We start from the raw sequence: 19493 nt of genomic DNA on the forward strand, positions 1-19493 counted from the left end.
TGGGAGGCTGAGATCAGGAGGATTGTGGTTCAAGGACAGCCCAGGCAAATAGTTCATGAGGCCCCAATCTCCAAGATAACCATAGCAAAATAGACTGGAGGTGTGGCAGGCATAAAGCCTTGCATTCACCCCCTGAGTCCCACCAAAAACAGAAACAAAAAAATTAAAATAATTTTGAATACTGACTTTATAAATAGAAACTGAAAAAAGGATGTTATTACTGCCTCTAATTATGTCAAATTTGGGTGGTCATGAACCACCACTTGGGAATGCTGCCCATGTCCAGACTTGACACCTGCTTTCATAGCTCAGAGTCACCCAGTGTCCATTAATTGCTTTCCACAAGCTCTGGACCTGCACTTGGTGCTGTGAAAGAGATGTTCACTTATGTCACCTCATTTAGCTGCTCTAACAAGCAATCAGGTCAATTCTTGAGTACTGTGAACTTCACTCTGAAATACTAGTGGAGGATCAACAACTAAATAAGGCAGGAGAGTCAGCAGATTGTCATGGCCCTTCAAGAAGCACAGCGACCCCTCACTTAAATTACCACAAATTCCCCCATATTTTTGCATCTCTTGCAATTAAATTAAACTGTTAAGCATTACTATTTCCAAAAACTAACTATTTAATGTTCTTTCTACTTCATTTAATTATTGGTTTGGCTACAACCATTTTCTCTGGCCATGATTCCTCATTTTAACATGAAAGTTTGTTGACTCACTATAATAAAAACTTTATAAATAAATGTAAAAACCATAATTCCAACAAACGTAAACTTGTCAGAGCCAGAAGTTCTTAGATTGGGAAAACAAAAAAAATAGTAAGTTTCTCTATTTGCTGCTTATAAGGAATATACAAGAATTCCAAGATGGTGGCTAGAGGGAGGAAGCAGAAAGCATGCTTCCTAAAGTAAAATCTTGGACAGACGCTGGAGATACACCTTACAGGAAAAACCACCCAGAAGAGGCAAAACTTTGACTACTCCACACCCCCAGCCTGCGCAGAGCATCTCCACTTCACGTTAAATGGAGAATCCAGGAGGGCTCCCACGCCTCTGCCAGACACCAGCACCCAAACAGCTTGGGGAGACGCAGACCACAAAATGAGCTAAGTGGTATGTGGTACTCCCACAGACAACCCCGGGCCAGATCAGCACAGCCCCCTGGACAGACTGACCACAACCCAGGGAGAAAAGAAAAACTGAATAATAAGCAATAACAACAAAAAAGACACGTAGCAAAGAGGGCGGGGTGCCCTGAGCATTGAAGGAAGGGGAGGGGAATCCCTCACAAGCTGGCTGGAGAAGGAAGGAGCGGCGGCACTGCCCAGCAACCAGGAGTGGGTAACCTTGTAAAAGTGGTGGTGGGAGGAAAACTCCACAGGAGAGGGGAGAAAGCCCACTTCCCACGTGAACTGTAAATAAACACACAGGCCTGAGAAAGCAGGTGCAATGTCACCTCCCCCAGTGTGCTTGGAAAGGGGAAAGCTTGAGGCAGTGGCTCATGCACAGGAGAACTCTGAGTAAACAAAGCCTGAAGAGCTAGGCGAGTGTTAAGCTCACTCCTAAGATCTGCATAAATAGAGCCTTCAGCAACAGCAGGCTGACAGCAGTAGGCAGGTGAGCCACAGCCGCAGATACCCATTCAAAGAACTGTCTCCAAGACTATTTTTTTCTCTCTCCCTACCTTTGATGAGACAACAACCGACCTACACCTGCATGCTGAAAAACTTACTGAAACTGTATTGCACTTGAACTTGGGACACTATGTGGGGTTTTTTTTGTTTTGTGCTGTTTTGTTTTGTTTTGATTTCTTTAGTTTTTGTTCCCCTTTGATGAGAAAATGATAGAACTACTTCTGAGACACTATCTCCAGGACTGGAGGCTGAGGGACTAACACCAAAATTATTAAGACTGAAACTTTATTGCATTTGAACTTGAAGATTTATATATATATATATATATATATATATATATATATATATACTTTTTATTTATTTATTTTTCATTATTTTTTATTTTCAATCTTCTGTCTCTCTAATGCCTGTTCAGCTTACTTTTGATTAGTACACTGTCTCTCCGTTTATATCTTTGAAACTTTTTTGTTGTTTGTTTTGTTTTTTTTCTACTTGATTATCTGTTTTTCCCTTTTTCTTTAACTTCTTTGCTTTCCATCTCCTCTCACCCTTCCATTCTAAATATCACCATTGTTATTATTACAAGCTAGAAAATACTTAATGCCACACAGTACAGAGACAATAACAACACCAAGGGCAATGACAGGAAGACAGAAAAAACAGGGAAACCAGTTTCCCACAGCAAAAAATTAGTACAGGAACCAGAGGGGAATAAAGAAAACAGATACTCAGATCCAGACTCCAACAAAATGAAGATAAACTATGCCAAAGAACCCAATGAAGCCCACAAGAACAATCTAAAAGAAGAAATACTACAGGTACTCAATGACAATTTTATAGAGATGATACTGGATATGGTCAACCAAAATGTACAGGAGACACTCAAGAAATTCCAAAACAACAAAAACAGAGAATTTGAAAAAGCACAAGAAATAAAAGAAACCATAGAAGCACTGTATAAACACCAAAGTGAAACAAAGAATACGATTAATAAAGAAATAAATAAACTCAGGACAAAAATAGACAACATTAAAGAGGAAACGACTCAGGATATGGAAAACCTCAGAAAAAAGAACAAAACAGAATTGCAAAACAAAATGGAAGGCCAATCCAGCAGAATAGAACAAACAGAAGACAGAATGTCAGAACTCAAAGATAATTAATAATAATTAATAAAGGTAATTAAAGGAAAAACCGAAGAACTATTAGTTAAACAACTCAAGACCTGTGAAAAGAAAATGCAAGAACTCACTGACTCCATCAAAAGATCAAACTTGAGAATCATGGGCATTGAAGAAGGAGAAGAGGTGCAAGCAACGGGAATGTGTAATATATTCAACAAAATAATAACAGAAAATTTCCCAAATCTAGAGAAAGATATTCCCATACAGATGAAAGAGGCCTCCAGAACACCAAACAGACCAGATCAAAATAGAACTACCACATGGCATATCATCATTAAAACAAGTTCAGAAACTGGGGAAAGAATATTGAAGGCTGTAAGAGAGAAAAAACAAGTAACATACAAAGGTAAACCCATCAAAATCACAGCAGACATCTCAACAGAAACATTAAAAGCAAGAAGAGCGTGGGGTGAGATCTTCCAGGCACTGAATGAAAATAACTTCAACCCCAGGATACTCTACCCAGCAAAACTATCATTCAAAATAGATGGAGCAATAAAAGTCTTCCATGATAAGCAGAAACTAAAACAATATGTGACCACAAAGCCACCACTACAAAAGATTCCTCAAGGGATTCTGCACACAGAAAGTGAAATCCAACATAACCACAAAATGACAGGCAGCACCAAACTACAGGAAAAGAAAAAGCAAGAAAGTAGAGAGTAACCTCAACTTAGGTACACATAATCAAACCTTCAAACAACTAAGACAACTAAATGACAGGAATCACCACATACCTATCAGTACTAACACTTAATGTTAACAGACTTAATTTACCCATCAAAAGGCACCGCTTGAAGAAATGGATTAAAAAAGAAGATCCAACAATTTGTTGCTTACAGGAGACCCATCTCACCGACAGAAATAAGCATACGCTTAGGATGAAAGGCTGGAAGAAGATTTACCAAGCCAATGGCCCCCAAAAACAGGCAGGAGTAGCAATACTTATCTCTGACAAAGTAGACTTCAACCTACATTGATCAAATGAGATAAAGAAGGACATTCAATACTAAAAAGGGGGAAAAGACCAAAAGGAAATAACAATTATCAACCTATATGCACCCAATGTCAATGTACCCAATTTCATCAAACATACCCTGAAGGACCTAAAAGCATATATTAACTCCAACACAGTGGTTGTGGGAGGCTTTAACACCCTATTATCATCAATAGATAGGCCATCAAAACAAAAAATCAATAAAGAAATCCTAGACCTAAAATATACCATTAGATCAAATGGACCTAGTTGATGTCTACAGAACATTTCATCCAACTTCTACACAGTATACATTCTTCTCAGCAGCCCACGGAACCTTCTCCAAAATAGATCATATCCTAGGGCACAAAGCAAGCCTCAGCAAATATAAGAAAATAGAAATTATACCACGCATTCTATCTGATCACAATGCAATAAACTAGAACTCAACAACAAAAGTAAAGACAAAAAACATGCAAACAACTGGAAACTGAATAACTCATTACTTAATGAACAATGGGTCATTGATGAAATAAAAGAGGAAATTAAAAAGTTCCTGGAAGTCCATGAAAATGAAAACACAACCTACTGGAACCTATGGGACACAGCAAAGGCAATACTGAGAAGAAAGTTTATAGCCATGAGTGCTATAAACACTTAAAAAGACTGAAAGAACCCAAATCAATGACCTAATGACACATCTCAAACTCCTAGAAAAACAAGAACAAGAAAATCCCAAAACAAATAGAAGGAGAGAAATAATAAAAATAAGAGCTGAAATCAACGAAATAGAAACCAAAAAAACCATACAAAGAATCAATGAAACAAAAAATTGGTTCTTTAAAAAAATAAACATGATCGACAGACCCCTGTGGCAAACCTGACTAAAATGAGGAAAGAAAAAACCCAAATAAGTGGAATCAGGAATGCAAAAGGGGAGATAACAACAAACACCATGGAAGTCCAGGAAATCACCAGAGACTACCTTGAGAACCTATATTCAAATAAATTCAAAAATCTTAAAGAAATGGACAGATTTCTAGATACATATGATCATCCAAAACTGAACCAAGAGGATATTAATCACCTGAATAGATCTAAACACAAAATGAAATTGAAGCAGCAATCAAGAGTCTCCCCAAAAAGAAAAGTCCAGGATCTGATGGATTCCCTGCTGAATTCTATCAGACCTTTAAAGAAGAACTGACACCAACCCTCCTTAAACTGTTCCATGAAATAGAAAGGGAAGGAAAACTGCCTAACACGTTTTATGTAGCCAGTATTACACTTATCCCCAATCCAGGAAAAGACACCTCCAAAAAGGAGAACTATAGGCCAATCTCCTTAATGAACATTGATGCAAAAATCCTCAATAAAATAATGGCAAACCTTAAAGACCCAAAAAACTCTACTCAAAAGCTCCTAGACACCATCAATAGCTATAAAAGGTAGCAGGATATAAAATCCACATAGAAAAAAATCATTAGCATTTCTATATACTAATAATGAACAAACTGAGAAAGAATATAGGAAAACAATGCCATTTACAATAGCCTCAAAAAAAATCAAATACCTAGGTGTAAACCTAACAAAGGATGTGAACGACCTCTACAAGGAAAACTATAAACTTCTGAAGAAAGAGATTGAGGAAGACTATAGAAAGTGGAGAGATCTCCCATGCTCATGGATTGGTAGAATCAACATAGTAAAAATGTCTATACTCCCAAAAGTAATCTACATGTTTAATGCAATTCCCACCAAAATTCCAATGACATTCATTAAAGAGATTGAATAATGTACCATTATATTTATATGGAAACACAAGAGGCCACGAACAGCCAAGGCAATACTCAGTCAAAAGAACAATGCTGGAGGTATCACGATACCCAACTTCAAACTATATTACAAAGCAATAACAATAAAAACAGCATGGTACTGGCACAAAAACAGACATGAAGACCAGTGGAACAGAACAGAGGACCTAGATATGAAGCCACACAACGATAACCAACTTGTTTTGACAAAGGCGCTAAAAATACACGATGGAGAAAAGACATCCTCTTCAACAAAAGCTGCTGGGAAAACTGGTTAGCAGTCTGCAAAAAAACTGAAACTAGATCCATGTATATCACCCTATACCAATATTAACTCAAAATGGATCAAAGATCATAATATCAGACCCCAAACTCTAAAGTTCATACAGGAAAGTTTAGGAAATACTCTGGTATTAGTAGGTATAGCCAAGAACTTTCTCAATGGAACCCCAGCAGCACAGCAACTAAGAGATAGCGTAGATAAATGGGACTTCATAAAACTAAAAAGTTCTGCTCAACAAAGAAATGGTCTCTAAACTGAAGAGAACACCCACAGAGTCGGAGAAAATATTTGCCAGCTACACATTAGACCAAGGACTGATAACCAGAAAATATAGGAAACTTAAAAAACTAAATTCTCCCAAAATTAATGAACCAATAAAGAAATGGGCAAGTGAACTAAACAGAACTTTCTCAAAAGAAGAAATTCAAATGGTCAAAAAACACATGAAAAAATACTCACTATCTCTAGCAATAAAGGAAATGCAAATTAAAACCACACTAAGATTCCATCTCACCCCCATTAGAATAGCCATCATTAGCAACACCACTAACAACAGGTGTTGGCGAGGATGCGGGGGAAAAAGGAACCCTCTTACACTGCTGGTGGGAATGTAAACTAGTACAACCACTCTGGAAAAAATTTGGAGGCTACTTAAAAAGCTAAACATAGATAAAAGCTCTAAGAAAACTAGGAATAGAAGGAAAGTTCCTCAACATTATAAAAGCTATAAATGACAAACCTACAGCCAGCATTATACTTAACGGAGAAAAATTAAAACCATTCCCTCTAAAATCAGGAACCAGACAAGGATGCCCACTATCTCCACTCCTATTCAACATAGTACTGGAATTCCTAGCCAGAGCAATTAGGCAAGAAGAAGGAACAAAAGGAATACAAATAGGTAAAGAAACTGTCAAAATATCCCTATTTGCAGATGACATGATCCTATACCTTAAAGATCCAAAAAACTCTACTCAAAAGCTCCTAGACATCATCAATAGCTATAGCAAGGTAGCAGGATATAAAATCAACATAGAAAAATCACTAGCATTTCTATACACTAACAATGAGCAAACGGAAAAAGAATGTATGAAACAATTCCATTTACAATAGCCTCAAACAAAATCAAATACCTAGGTGTAAACCTAACAAAAGATGTGAAAGACCTCTACAAGGAAAACTATAAACGTCTGAAGAAAGAGACTGAGGAAGACTATAGAAAGTGGAGAGATCTCCCATGCTCATGGATTGGTAGAATCAACATAGTAAAAATGTCGATACTCCCCAAAGTAATCTACATGTTTAATGCAATTCCCATCAAAATTCCAATGACATTCATTAAAGAGATTGAAAAATCTACTGTGAAATTTATATGGAAACACAAGAGGCCACGAATAGCCAAGGCAATACTCAGTCAAAAGAACAATGCAGGAGGTATCACAATACCTGATTTCAAACTATATTACAAAGCAATAACAATAAAAACAGCATGGTACTGGCACAAAAACAGACATGAAGACCAGTGGAACAGAATAGAGGATCCAGATATGAAGCCACACAACTATAACCAACTTGTCTTTGACAAAGGCGCTAAAAATATACGATGGAGAAATAGCAGCCTCTTCAACAAAAACTGCTGGGAAAACTGGTTAGCAGTCTGCAAAAAACTGAAACTAGATCCATGTATATCACCCTATACCAAGATTAACTCAAAATGGATCAAGGATCTGAATATCAGACCCCAAACTCTTAAGTTGATACAAGAAAGAGTAGGAAATACTCTGGAGTTAGTAGGTATAGGTAAGAACTTTCTCAATGAAACCCCAGCAGCACAGCAACTAAGAGATAGCATAGATAAATGGGACCTCATAAAACTAAAAAGCTTCTGTTCATCAAAAGAAATAGTCTCTAAACTGAAGAGAACCCCCACAGAGTGGGAGAAAATATTTGCCAATTATACATCAGACAAAGGACTGATAACCAGAATATACAGGGAACTTAAAAAACTAAATTCTCCCAAAACTAATGAACCAATAAAGAAATGGGCATGTGAACTAAACAGAACTTTCTCAAAAGAAGAAATTCAAATGGCCAGAAAACACATGAAAAAATGCTCACCATCTCTAGCAATAAAGGAAATGCAAATTAAAACCACACTAAGATTCCACCTCACCCCTGTTAGAATAGCCATCAATCATCAGCAACACCACCAACAACAGGTGTTGGCGAGGATGCGGGGAAAAAGGAACCCTCTTACACTGCTGGTGGGAATGTAAACTAGTACAACCACTCTGGAAAAAAATTTGGAGGCTACTTAAAAAGCTGGACATCGATCTACCATTTGATCCAGCAATACTACTCTTGGGGATATACCCAAAAGACTGTTACTCCAGAGGCACCTGCACATCCATGTTTATTGCGGCACTATTCACAATAGCCAAGTTATGGAAACAGCCAAGATGCCCCAGCACTGACGAATGGATTAAGAAAATGTGGTATCTATACACAATGGAATTTTATGCAGCCATGAAGAATGAAATGTTATCATTCGCTGGTAAATGGATGGAATTGGAGAACATCATTCTGAGTGAGGTTAGCCTGGCTCAAAAGACCAAAAATCGTATGTTCTCCCTCATATGTGGACATTAGATCAAGGGCAAACACAACAAGGGGATTGGACTATGAGCACATGATAAAAGCGAGAGCACACAAGGGAGGGGTGAGGATAGGTAAGACACCTAAAAAACTAGCTAGCATTTGTTGCCCTTAATGCAGAGAAACTAAAGCAGATACCTTAAAGCAACTGAGGCCAATAGGAAAAGGGGAACAGGTACTAGAGAAAAGGTTAGATCAAAAAGAATTAACCTAGAAGGTAACACCCAAGCACAGGAAATCAATGTGAGTCAATGCACTGTATAGCTATCCTTATCTCAACCAGCAAAACCCCTTGTTCCTTCCTATTATTGCTTATACTCTCTCTACAACAAAATTAGAGATAAGGGCAAAATAGTTTCTGCTGGGTATTGGGGGGGGAGCGGGAGGGGGTGGAGCGGGTGGTAAGGGAGGGGGTGGGGGCAGGGGGGAGAAATGAACCAAGCCTTGTATGCACATATGAATAATAAAAGAAAAAAAAAAAGCTAAACATTGATCTACCATATGATCCAGGAATACCACTCTTGAGGATATACCCAAAAGAATGTGACATAGGTTACTCCAGAGGCACCTGCACACCCATGTTTTTTGCGGCACTATTCACAATAGCCAAGTTATGGAAACAGCCAAGATGCCCCACTACTGACGAATGGATTAAGACAATGTGGTTATTTATACACAATGGAATTTTATGCAGCCATAAGGAAGAACAAAATGTTATCATTTGCTGGCAAATGGATGGAATTGGAGAACATCATTCTTACTGAGGTTAGCCTGACCCAAAAGACTAAAAATCATATGTTCTCCCTCATATGCGGACACTAGATCAAGGGCAAACACAATAAGGGGATTGGACTTTGAGCATATGATAAAAGCGAGAGCACACAAGGGAGGTATGAGGATAGGTAAGACACCTAAAAAACCAGATAGCATTTGTTGCCCTCAATGCAGAGAAACTGAAGAAGATACTTTAAAGCAACTGAGGCCAATAGGAGAAGAGGACCAGGAACTAGAGAAAAGGTTAGTTCAAGAAGAATTAACCTAGAAGGTAACACACATGCACAGAAAATCAATGTGAGTCAACTCCCTATATAGCTATCCTTATCTCAACTAGCAAAAACCATTGGTCCTTCCTATTATTGCTTATACTCTATCTACAACAAAATTAGAGATAAGGGCAAAATAGTTTCTGCCAGGTATCGAGGGGGTGGGAGGGAGAGGGAGGATGCGGGGTAGGGTAAGGGAGGTGGGGGGGGGAGAAATGACCCAAACACTGTATGCACATATGAATAAAAAATAAATAAAATTTTTTTAAAAAGAAATATACAAAAACATTAGAAAACAATGGAGAAAGGCTGGAAGTGAAAGAATGAAAAAGTGTCATTAATTCTAGACAAAAGAGCAAGATCAAGGATTTTGAAGTTACTGTTTATAGTTAAAGGTAACATGCTTGAACTTGCCATTAAAAATGTGAAAGCCTGGTTGGGATGTGGCTCAAGTGGTAGAGAGGCTGCCTAGTAAACAGGAGGCACTGAGTTCAACCCCCCAGTAGCACAAAAAAAAAAAAAATCCAAAAAATTGTGAAGGCCATCAAGCTGGGCATGGTGGTACATGCCTATAATTCTAGCACTCAGGAGGCTAAACCAGAAGAATTTCGAGTTTATGTTCAGCCTGAATTACATAGCAAGTTCCAAGCTAGCCTGTAAACAGCAAAACTATCTCGGAAACAAACAAACAAACAAACAAACAAAAAAGACTGACCAATGATGGGGGGGATAAATTTTAAAAGTGCATATTGCAAGCACTTTTGTAAATGTCACAATGAACAATAATATAATAATAATAATAATAGAGGAAAAAAAAGACTGATCAAGATTTAAAACAAACAAAAAAAGAAACAAAAGTTAAAGATAATGTTGGTAGAGTGACTTAAGTGGTATAGTGCTTGTCTAGCAAGTATAAGGTCCAGAACCACAAAAAGAATGATTAAAAAGATAAAAGGTCCAAATAAATAATGTTAGCAATGAAAACTAGGGAGAACAATTAAACAGTTAGCTACTAGAAAGATGAAAACATCTAAAGATAATGCAAGAAAATTATGTCAATAAATTTGAAAACAGTTGGGTATGGAGAATAAGGATCATGAGTTCCAGGCCAGTCTGGGCTACACAGTGATACCCTGTATAAAAAAAAAAAAAAAACTGAAAACAAAAACAAACGACTAAAGAGCCATAAGAAATAAAGACCTGAGCAGACCTATTCATTAAAGAAATGAAATTCATAGTTTAAAAACTTCTTATAGGAAATGTCTCCATGAAGGCCATATATTTTTTACAGATAAAGTCTACCAAATCTTCAAAATGTGGACAGTCTCTTTCTCATACAAACTATTGCAGAAAACAGAAAAGAGAGAAAGCTCCTCAACTCACTTTATAATTGCTAGTATAATTCTTCTATCAAAATTGGCTAAGTTCAGACTATAAGGAAAAGCTCATCTTCACATAGCTGAAAAGTCTTAAAATATTATCAAGTTGAATTCACAAATGTATTTAAAAACTAATACGTAATAACCACCGAATTTACCTTGGAAATTCAAAGATATTCAACATTATAAAAATCCACTTGAAGAGGACTTCAACTTTTAGTAGTGTTTTAACTGTGTATACGAGTTATATGAAAAACCCAAGGTAATCATCTTTAATGGTGAAAAATTAAAATATTTCCTTTAAAACTGGAAACAAGATAACAGTGTTAATAGTCTTTCTATTAGAATAAAAGACGGGAATGGCTCAAGTGGTAGAGCACCTGTCTGTAAGCATGAGGCTCTGAGTTCAAACCTTAGTACTGCCAAAGGAAAAAAAAAAAAAAGCATTAACATCTGATAAGATAAATCTTGATTATGAATACATATGTGAAAATGTGAAATATTTTCTATTAAAATATCAATTTTTTTTTTTGGTGGAACTGGGGTTTGAACTCAGGGCTTCATATTTGCAAAGCAGGCACTCTACTTCAGTACACAACTTCAGTACATTTTTATCCTCTGGTTACTTTTGGAGATGGGGGTCTCATGAACTATTTGCTTGGGCTGGTCTCAAACCATGATCCTCTCAATCTCAGCCTTCCAACTAGCTAGGATTATAGGCATGAGTCATGGGTACCTGGCTAAAATACAGGTTTTTTTTTTTTTTTTTTTTTTAAACTTGCCTTTACTGCCAAACCAACACTTACTGAGAAACTATACAGTTCAGGGTTTCTATATTATTTATACAAAAGCTAAATGCAAATGCTTTATATCTGTGCAACACATACTTTGGTGTAACCACTATAGACATTATTCATTCCTCAACAACAGAGGAGAGAACAAATTTTTTTAAGATGGAAAAAAGTTAGGCTTACTGGGGTAAAGAAAGTTATCCAAAGTTTCAGTGATAATAAATGGCATTATTAAAGAAGAACCAAGATCTTGCACCTTTTATTTCAGTGTTTTTTCAATATCCTACTACTTCTAATAACAATCATGGACAAAAAGTACCTGTCCTTTATAAGAGTTAATGAAAATCTACATTTTAATTCACTGGGTAAAATGACCAAGTTGAGGGTTGGGGATGTAGCTCAGTGATACAGTGCTTGCATGGTGTACATAGGGGAAGTCAAAGCTTCCCCTAGACAACTCAAAACACACATGATCTTTGACTGTGAGAAGGATAACTGGAAAGTATGTACTTGCTTACATGGCAGGCTTAGCAAGAAGCTGGAATCCTCCCATAACCAGGAAGTTTGTAATTGATGTACAATATCTAAGTGAAAAAGAAAACACATGTACATTAGTGGTGAAATATAAATTAGTTCTTCAGAGTTTCCAAACAAGTACCTAGAAGGGACACTTCTTAAAATCTCAACAATGAGTTTCAGAACTTTTGTGATGTCAACATTCATGAACTCTAAAGGATGAGAAAAAAACCAGGTTGTAAGACAATAATAATGGGGAGAGAAAGTCAAATGCTAGTTTAGCAAAAATTTTAATAAAAGGATATTTTCAAAGTACCTAAAGCTGTGCAGAAGATGCTAGAATTTATTCAAAAGATAGTTCTTGGTAATTTAATTAACAAACTAGAGAAAATAGAATTAAAATTGTTGGATTTTTAATAAAAATTGTTTTCTACTCTGTTTCACGCTTCCTAATCAAATGTTCAGAAAATGAACAACAGTGAAAGCGATAAGACATGTTAAAAAAGTTTTGAGTGATCAAATATTAGAAAATGTTGATTAAATATTGACATATTGCTAGGGAACAAATGCAGATAAACTCCTGTAAGTCGGGTACATTTCTTTCATGCTATAGGGCTAGCAATCAAAAGACTTTAAGAAGGGAAATTCTTACTAAAAATAGCCCAAGGAATTATCTAGTCTTTTAAAAAAGTGGTTATACTGGTAATTTTAGGTGACATTATTTTACATCAATTAAAATAATTTTTAAAATTCACAGATACAAATCTAGTTTTATTTACACCATCCATATGCATAAAATATGTTTAAGTAGCTCGAAGTACCACAAAGCAACATTTTTAAGCACAGGACCTAAAATATCAGAGAAGAAAAAGAAGTGAAATATAGGTATTATGAGATAAATGGAAGTCAAAAAAGGAAAATCGTATTAGTAAAAGCTGAACCCTTTATACAAACAAAATCTGATTTTTAAAAAGTAAATTAGGGGGATGGAGGCATGGCTCAAGCAATAGAGTGCCTGCCTATGAAGTGCAAAGTCCTGACTTCAAACCTAAGTACCACCAAAGAAAACAAAACAAAACAAAAACTAAATTAGTATCAAGTTATATTATTATTTTTCACATTAGAAAGATAAGAATTAAAAGATTCAAATTAAGGTATGTTTTCTCAAACAACAGTTTCAATCTATTCAACTTGTTTGGAATTTAAATTACTTATATGCACAAAGTCTGAAAGGAAAAACACTAAATTGATTAATAGGAATTACTTCTATTGGTGGGAGTACAGAGCAGTTTTAAACATCCTTTGATTTTCTTTATTTGTACAGTTTTCAATAACATACATTGCTTATGTTATAAACAACCTAAGTAGAATAAAGAACATGAGTTTCCTTAGGGTGGTAGCCTGAACTTGGAGCCCCATGTAGTGCCTGGCTCTGAGGGACACTCAGTGAGTACCTGTTGGATGGATGAGGTATGAATAAAGAAAGAATAAAACCAACACAATTTCAGATCAACAGTACAACCTATTAAAATAACATTTTAACTATGCCTTGAAACATAATATCAAAATATAAATCAAGAAAAAGTGAGAAATATTTTAAGCTAAATTTTCAAATATACTTGGGATGTTTTACTTAGAAAAACATAAAAAAAACCTTGGATAACTAGTCTAGGTTTCATTAAGAAAATGCAGACATCAGAACAGCTCCATATTTACAGTTGGTCTTAAAATAAATTAACTTATTTCATCAAATTTTAGTAAAATTCACTTAAGAAAATAAACAGATTTACTAAAGCACATTTGTTTTCTTTCGGTTTGGATTTTTTGTCTTTTTGTGTGTGTGTGTGTGTTTTTGAGGTAGGATCTCCCTATGTAGCCCAGACTGCCCTCACACTCACAATTCCCCTGCCTTAGCCTCCCAATTGCTGGGACTACAGGGCTGTGCCACCACTTCCAACTTATTAGTACATTTTATGCAAATTAAGTACACTATAATCACTCTGCTAGAATATAGAGGGGAAATATGATAATTTTTTTCCCTTAAATAATACTAAATTTTAGTTTAAGATTAAAATATTGCTTTTCAATTTCTATTACCTTATCACTCTCCCTAATCTAGTCTCTTCTGATTAAGGAGCTGTTCTCCTTGGCAGAATAACACTGTGAGATTGAACATGACACAGGACTGGATACTTGCTCTGTATAACTATCGAAGAAAAGACTTGCATGCTTCAGAATGACCAAACTCCTGGCTTCTTTTATTCCTTGAAGGAAGCTGCTCAGTGAGGCTCCATGCTGACCAATTAGGTAACACAGCTTGCTGAATCGGCTTGCCACCTCCTGTAATAAATGGACTGTAGTCACAGTACCCAAATTTTCTGTAAGAAAAAAACCACAATGATGAAATATAAAGACTAAATACTTTCTTATAGTCAAGATTATGAATTCCTCTTTTTCTTTTTTTTTTGGCAGTACTGGGGTTTGAACTCCGGGCCTCATTCTTGCTAGGCATGCACTCTACCACTTAAAGCCACTCCACCAGCCCTGTGTTTTGTGTTGTGTATTTTTGAGATAGGGTCTTGAGATCTATTTGCCCGAGCTGCTTCAAGCCATGATCCTCTTGATCTCTGCCTCCCAGGCAGCTAGGATTACAGGTGTGAGCCACCAGCACTCGGCTATCAAATCCTCTTGCCTAAGAATACTTAACCTGTTGCCATGTATTCTCACTCAAAATAATTATAGAAACTGTTACAAAGAACAACTTCAGAGCTCATGGAGTCTGGTCACCTGAGAAATATGCTAAAAACACATTCACAGGACCTGTATGCTTCTGACTCAGTAGATCCAATATTAAGATCCCAGAATGAACCATTTAAAAAAAACTCCCCAGTGATTTTTGAAGATCACCCAAATTTGTGACCCACTGAGCTAATACTCCTTAAATTTTAAAATTAAGTAATCTAAGCCAAGTGCAGAGGCTCACACATGTAATCCTAGCTAGGCAGAGATTGGGAGGATTGTGATTTGAGGTCAGCCGAGGCAAAAAGTTAGAGACCCCATCTTAATCAATAAAAAGCTAGGTGTGGGCCCAGTTGCACAGGAAGTGTTAGGAGGATTGAAGTCTAGGCTGGCCTAAGCATAAACACAAGATCCTATCACAAAATAACCAAAAGAGCAAAAAGAGCTAGGGATATAACTCAAGTGGTAGAGCACCTGCCTAGCAAGCAAGAGGCCCTGAGTTCAAATCCCCCCCACCCTGTACTGACCCCAAAAAAGAAATTAAGTAATCTGGGCTGATGAAGAGGCTCAAGCAGTAAGAGTGCCTGCCTACCATAGCAAGCATGAGGCCCTGAGTTCAAACCCCAGTGTTGGGAAAAGAAAAAAAAAAGTTCAAAATAGAAAATTTTAATTTCATATAATTAGTGGGAGTCAGGAATTAAACTCACTCTTAAGTTAACATTTTTAACTTTCTGTACTGACTTTTGCTCTGCTTGTCCTTGGACAAACCCACCTCTTCAGTGCAGAGAGAGCAATCCAAAAATCAGATGCCTAGATCCCCCTGAAAGTTATAGAACTATCAGCAGATTATCTGCCTTTCCCAATCCAAAGTTCCTCATCTCCAGAACTTCCTTCTAAGGAACAAAGCAATGAGTAGACCAGGTAAGACCAAACAGAAATCGGGAAGCCTATCAGGGGAAGGCCAGCTCCTCTTTCCTCCAGAGCAATTCCAGGAAGCTTCCATTTTGGGTGGCTTCCTTTTCTTTGTCTAAGTCCTAGTGGTGGGCCCACCCTAAGGAGGAGAATTTACAGAATAAGGACTATACATCACTTTAAAAAGCAAAAGCAAAATATACTAAAAATAAGCAATGTAGACAGTCCCCAACTTACACAGACATTGTGTTCACAAGGACTGTAAATTACTTGTTTGAAAAGTAGATGTTTTTCCATTACAACAAATGGGCTCATCCTCATAAGCTAATGATGCCTTACATAATGTGGAAAACTGATGTACTAGAGCATTAATTTAGATTCTGGCTCCTAAAAGGGGCTGGGGGCTGGGTGCCAGTGACTCATGTCAGTAATCCTACCTTCCTGGGAGGCTGAGATTGGAAGGACTGAGGTTTGAGCTAGCCTGGGCAAACAATTTGTAAGACTCCATCTCCAAAAAATAACCAGAGCAAAATGGACAGGAAGTGTGGCTCAAGCAGCAAAGTGCCTGCTTTACAAGTGTGGAGCCCTGAATTCTAACTCCAGTCCCATGGAAAAAAAAATATGAATAAAAATAAAAGGGGACCAGGGAGTGAGACAGAAAGAAAAAGAAAACTCCTCTATTTTCTGAGTTCAGGGCCAAACCTAGAAAAATTTTTGAAAATAAGGGGAGAGTTATCTTCAACAATCTCCCCAATTTCTACTTGTCATTCTTTTCTAATGTCCTAGAGACTCCGGGTACCTATATCTGCACAGTGGTATCTCCTAAGTACTTTGGTAACCCATTCCTCTGTAGCACTGCTTTACTTCCCATCCCTCTTTGAAGCTAAGTCAAGAAAAGTACAGATTTCGTCAACTTGTGCCAATGTGGAATAAAACCCTTAAGAGATGACTTGCAAATCCAAATGATTCTCCACTTGGTATAATTCTAAGAGATGTGACAAAGAAAATGAACATTCAGAGGGTATAATGGGAAGATATCTAAGGACTAGTGGGGTAGAAGTGTTGTTTGGAAGTCTAGTTTCTAGGACCAACTTCCTCAAAGTTGTTTCTGCTTCTCTGTCATTAATATTCTAAAAGTTCTAGCTTCTATTTGCACAAATAGAAGCAGCTCTGGGACAGCAGAATAGGGGAGGGACTGCTGGGCTAATCACAAACTGCAAACAGTTTGCTGAGTTGTTGATTTCTATGTATAAAGAGAGAGAGAAAATGGAAAGAAAGGAATAAGCCATAACACAAATGGCTTTCCTAAAGCCAGATGCAGTGACACATACTTGTATTCCCATCTGGAGAGGCTGAGCTAAGAGGATCAGTCTGGGAAATATTAAAAAAAAAAAACTGCTTTATTTATGACACAGGAAGAACAGATAAAACAAGAGACCTGATGGTTTGAGAGTGGGGGGTTGGGGAGGTATCAACTTACCTAAACTGAGAAGAGGCCTGAGTATCTGAGATTTGATATTACTTAGTTTTGAATAGAACCGTCTTTCTGTTGTAGCCAACTCATGGAGACTGGCAATATACCCCATAATGTTTTTGTCCACCAAAGCTAAATAGCTATCTTTTCCTGCTGTTATTCTGCTTATATATCCAAGCTGAAAAAGAGGAAAACAAAAAGATTAAAGACAAAACAATTACGAGCAGCAACTTGGCATGGTACAGCTGGCTCATATCACCTGACAAGAGTCAATGGTCAAATATTCAGGTATTTTATAAGCAGGTTATTAAACCACTGGAAGCCTGAAATTGGCCATAGTGAAAATTTATAAATACTATAGATCAAGGCCTTTTTTCTTTATTTGTTTTATAGCTGGTTTACCACTTACAATGGTAATTTACAGTGGTTTACAACATGTTACATAGGTGTAGCTACAAATTCCTATCTCCAAGATACATTTTATTTCACTTTACTAATGATTAGAACCACAAACACCCTAGATATGTAAAAGTCCAAACCATAAGAGTTACATATCTCAGGACTGTCTTTTGCATGAAATAAGATTAATAAGAATAGAAAGGAGCCCTACGCTGTTTTATAAAAGTATCAAAGGTCTAGGAGTTACCTTGCCTCTTAAAAGTACCATACAGAGATTTTCTTTAAGAAAACATAAGGGAAATGCTTCAGGATACTGGTCTGAGCAAAGGTTTTTTCGGCTGTGATCCCCAAAAGCCATAAGCAATGACAGGAAAAACAGATGGGATTGTATCAAACTAAAGAGCTTCTGCATAGGAAAAGAAACAAACTAAAGAGCTTCTGCATAGGAAGAGAAACAAACAATAAAGCAAAGAGACAACTTATAGAATGTGGGGAAATATCTGCATACTATTTAGACAACATTTGATTAATACCAAGAGTATATAAGGAACTAAAAAACAAAATCCAGTAACAATGCCAACAACAAAAAATAATCCAATTAGAAGGGGACCAGGAACTAGAGAAAAGGTCAGTTTGAGAAGAATCAACTTAGAATGTAACACATATGTACATGAAAGCAATGAAAGTATATTGTTTATGCTCTCTCTTCAACAAAATTAGAGATAAGGGCAAAATAGTTTCTGCCTCCAAGCAAGGGGGTGGGGGGAGAGAGGGAGGGGGCAGGGGGAAACGGAAGGGGCAGGGAATGGGGGGAGAAATTACCCAAACATTGTATGCACATATGAATAAATGAAAAACAAAAAAGAAATGAAAAATAAATTCAAATAAAATAAATAAAAAAATAATCCAATCAAAAAAGTGGAAATCAAGCTAGATGCCAGTGGCTCACACCTATGATCCTAGCTATTTGGGAGGCTGAGATCAGGAGGATCAAAGTTTCAGGCCAGCAAAGGTGTGTGGGGGTGTGTGTAGAAACAATGATACTTCTTGAGACCCCACCTCAACCAATTGCTAGGTGCAGTGGCTCGTGCCTGTCATCCCAACCTAAGTGGGAGGTTGAGATAGGGAGAATCATGGTTCCAGGCCAGTTCAGGCAAAGCAGTTTGTGAGACACCATCCCAACTGAAAAAATGTTGGGTGTGGTGGTGCACACCTGTCATATGAAAAAATGCTCTCAACATCACTATTTATACAAATAAAAACCACAATAAGGGCTGGAGGAGTGGCTCAAGTGGTAGAGAAGTTAACGAATGCAAAGCCTAACAAATGCAAGGCCTTGAGTTCAAACCTCAGTACCACCAAAAAAAGGAAATATCTCATTTCAGAATGGATATTATCCAAATAACAACAACAACAAAAAATGCTGGTGAGGATATAAAGAAAAGGGAAACTCAGATACTGTTAGTGAGACTGTAAATTAGAGCCATTACAGAAAACAGTGTAAAAAATTCCTCAAAAAACATACAATTATCTTATGATCCAGCAATTTCACTCTAAATATATTTCCCAAGTAAAGGAAATCAGTATGTCAAAGAAAAATCTGAACTTACATGTTTTTATGGTGTTATTCACCATAGACAAGATATGAAATTAACCTAGTGTCCAATGACAGATGAATGGATAAAGGAAA

General features: G+C 36.9%; 1 protein-coding gene across 10 annotated transcripts in view; it reads right to left on the bottom strand.

The window, feature by feature from the left end:
• The window catches only part of Als2 (alsin Rho guanine nucleotide exchange factor ALS2), a 91593-nt gene that overhangs the window by 35212 nt on the left and 36888 nt on the right, over window positions 1-19493 (bottom strand). For 6 of the 10 annotated variants that reach the window (XR_012447330.1, XR_012447331.1, XM_074071424.1 and 3 more), the window contains 3 exons: window positions 17411-17582; window positions 14477-14657; window positions 12282-12347 (listed from right to left, as the gene is read on the bottom strand). Coding sequence is in view for 6 of the 10 variants with exons in the window: in XM_074071424.1 (XP_073927525.1) it covers window positions 12282-12347; window positions 14477-14657; window positions 17411-17582 (419 nt within the window). In the remaining 4 variants the exon portion in view is untranslated. Of the gene's footprint in view, window positions 1-12281; window positions 12348-14376; window positions 14658-17410; window positions 17583-19493 lie in introns of those variants that run through there. The other 4 variants (XR_012447332.1, XM_020159815.2, XM_074071425.1 and 1 more) reach the window with 4 other exon arrangements.

Source organism: Castor canadensis, chromosome 4 (assembly GCF_047511655.1).
Source record: "Castor canadensis chromosome 4, mCasCan1.hap1v2, whole genome shotgun sequence".
Classification (NCBI taxonomy): domain Eukaryota; kingdom Metazoa; phylum Chordata; class Mammalia; order Rodentia; family Castoridae; genus Castor; species Castor canadensis.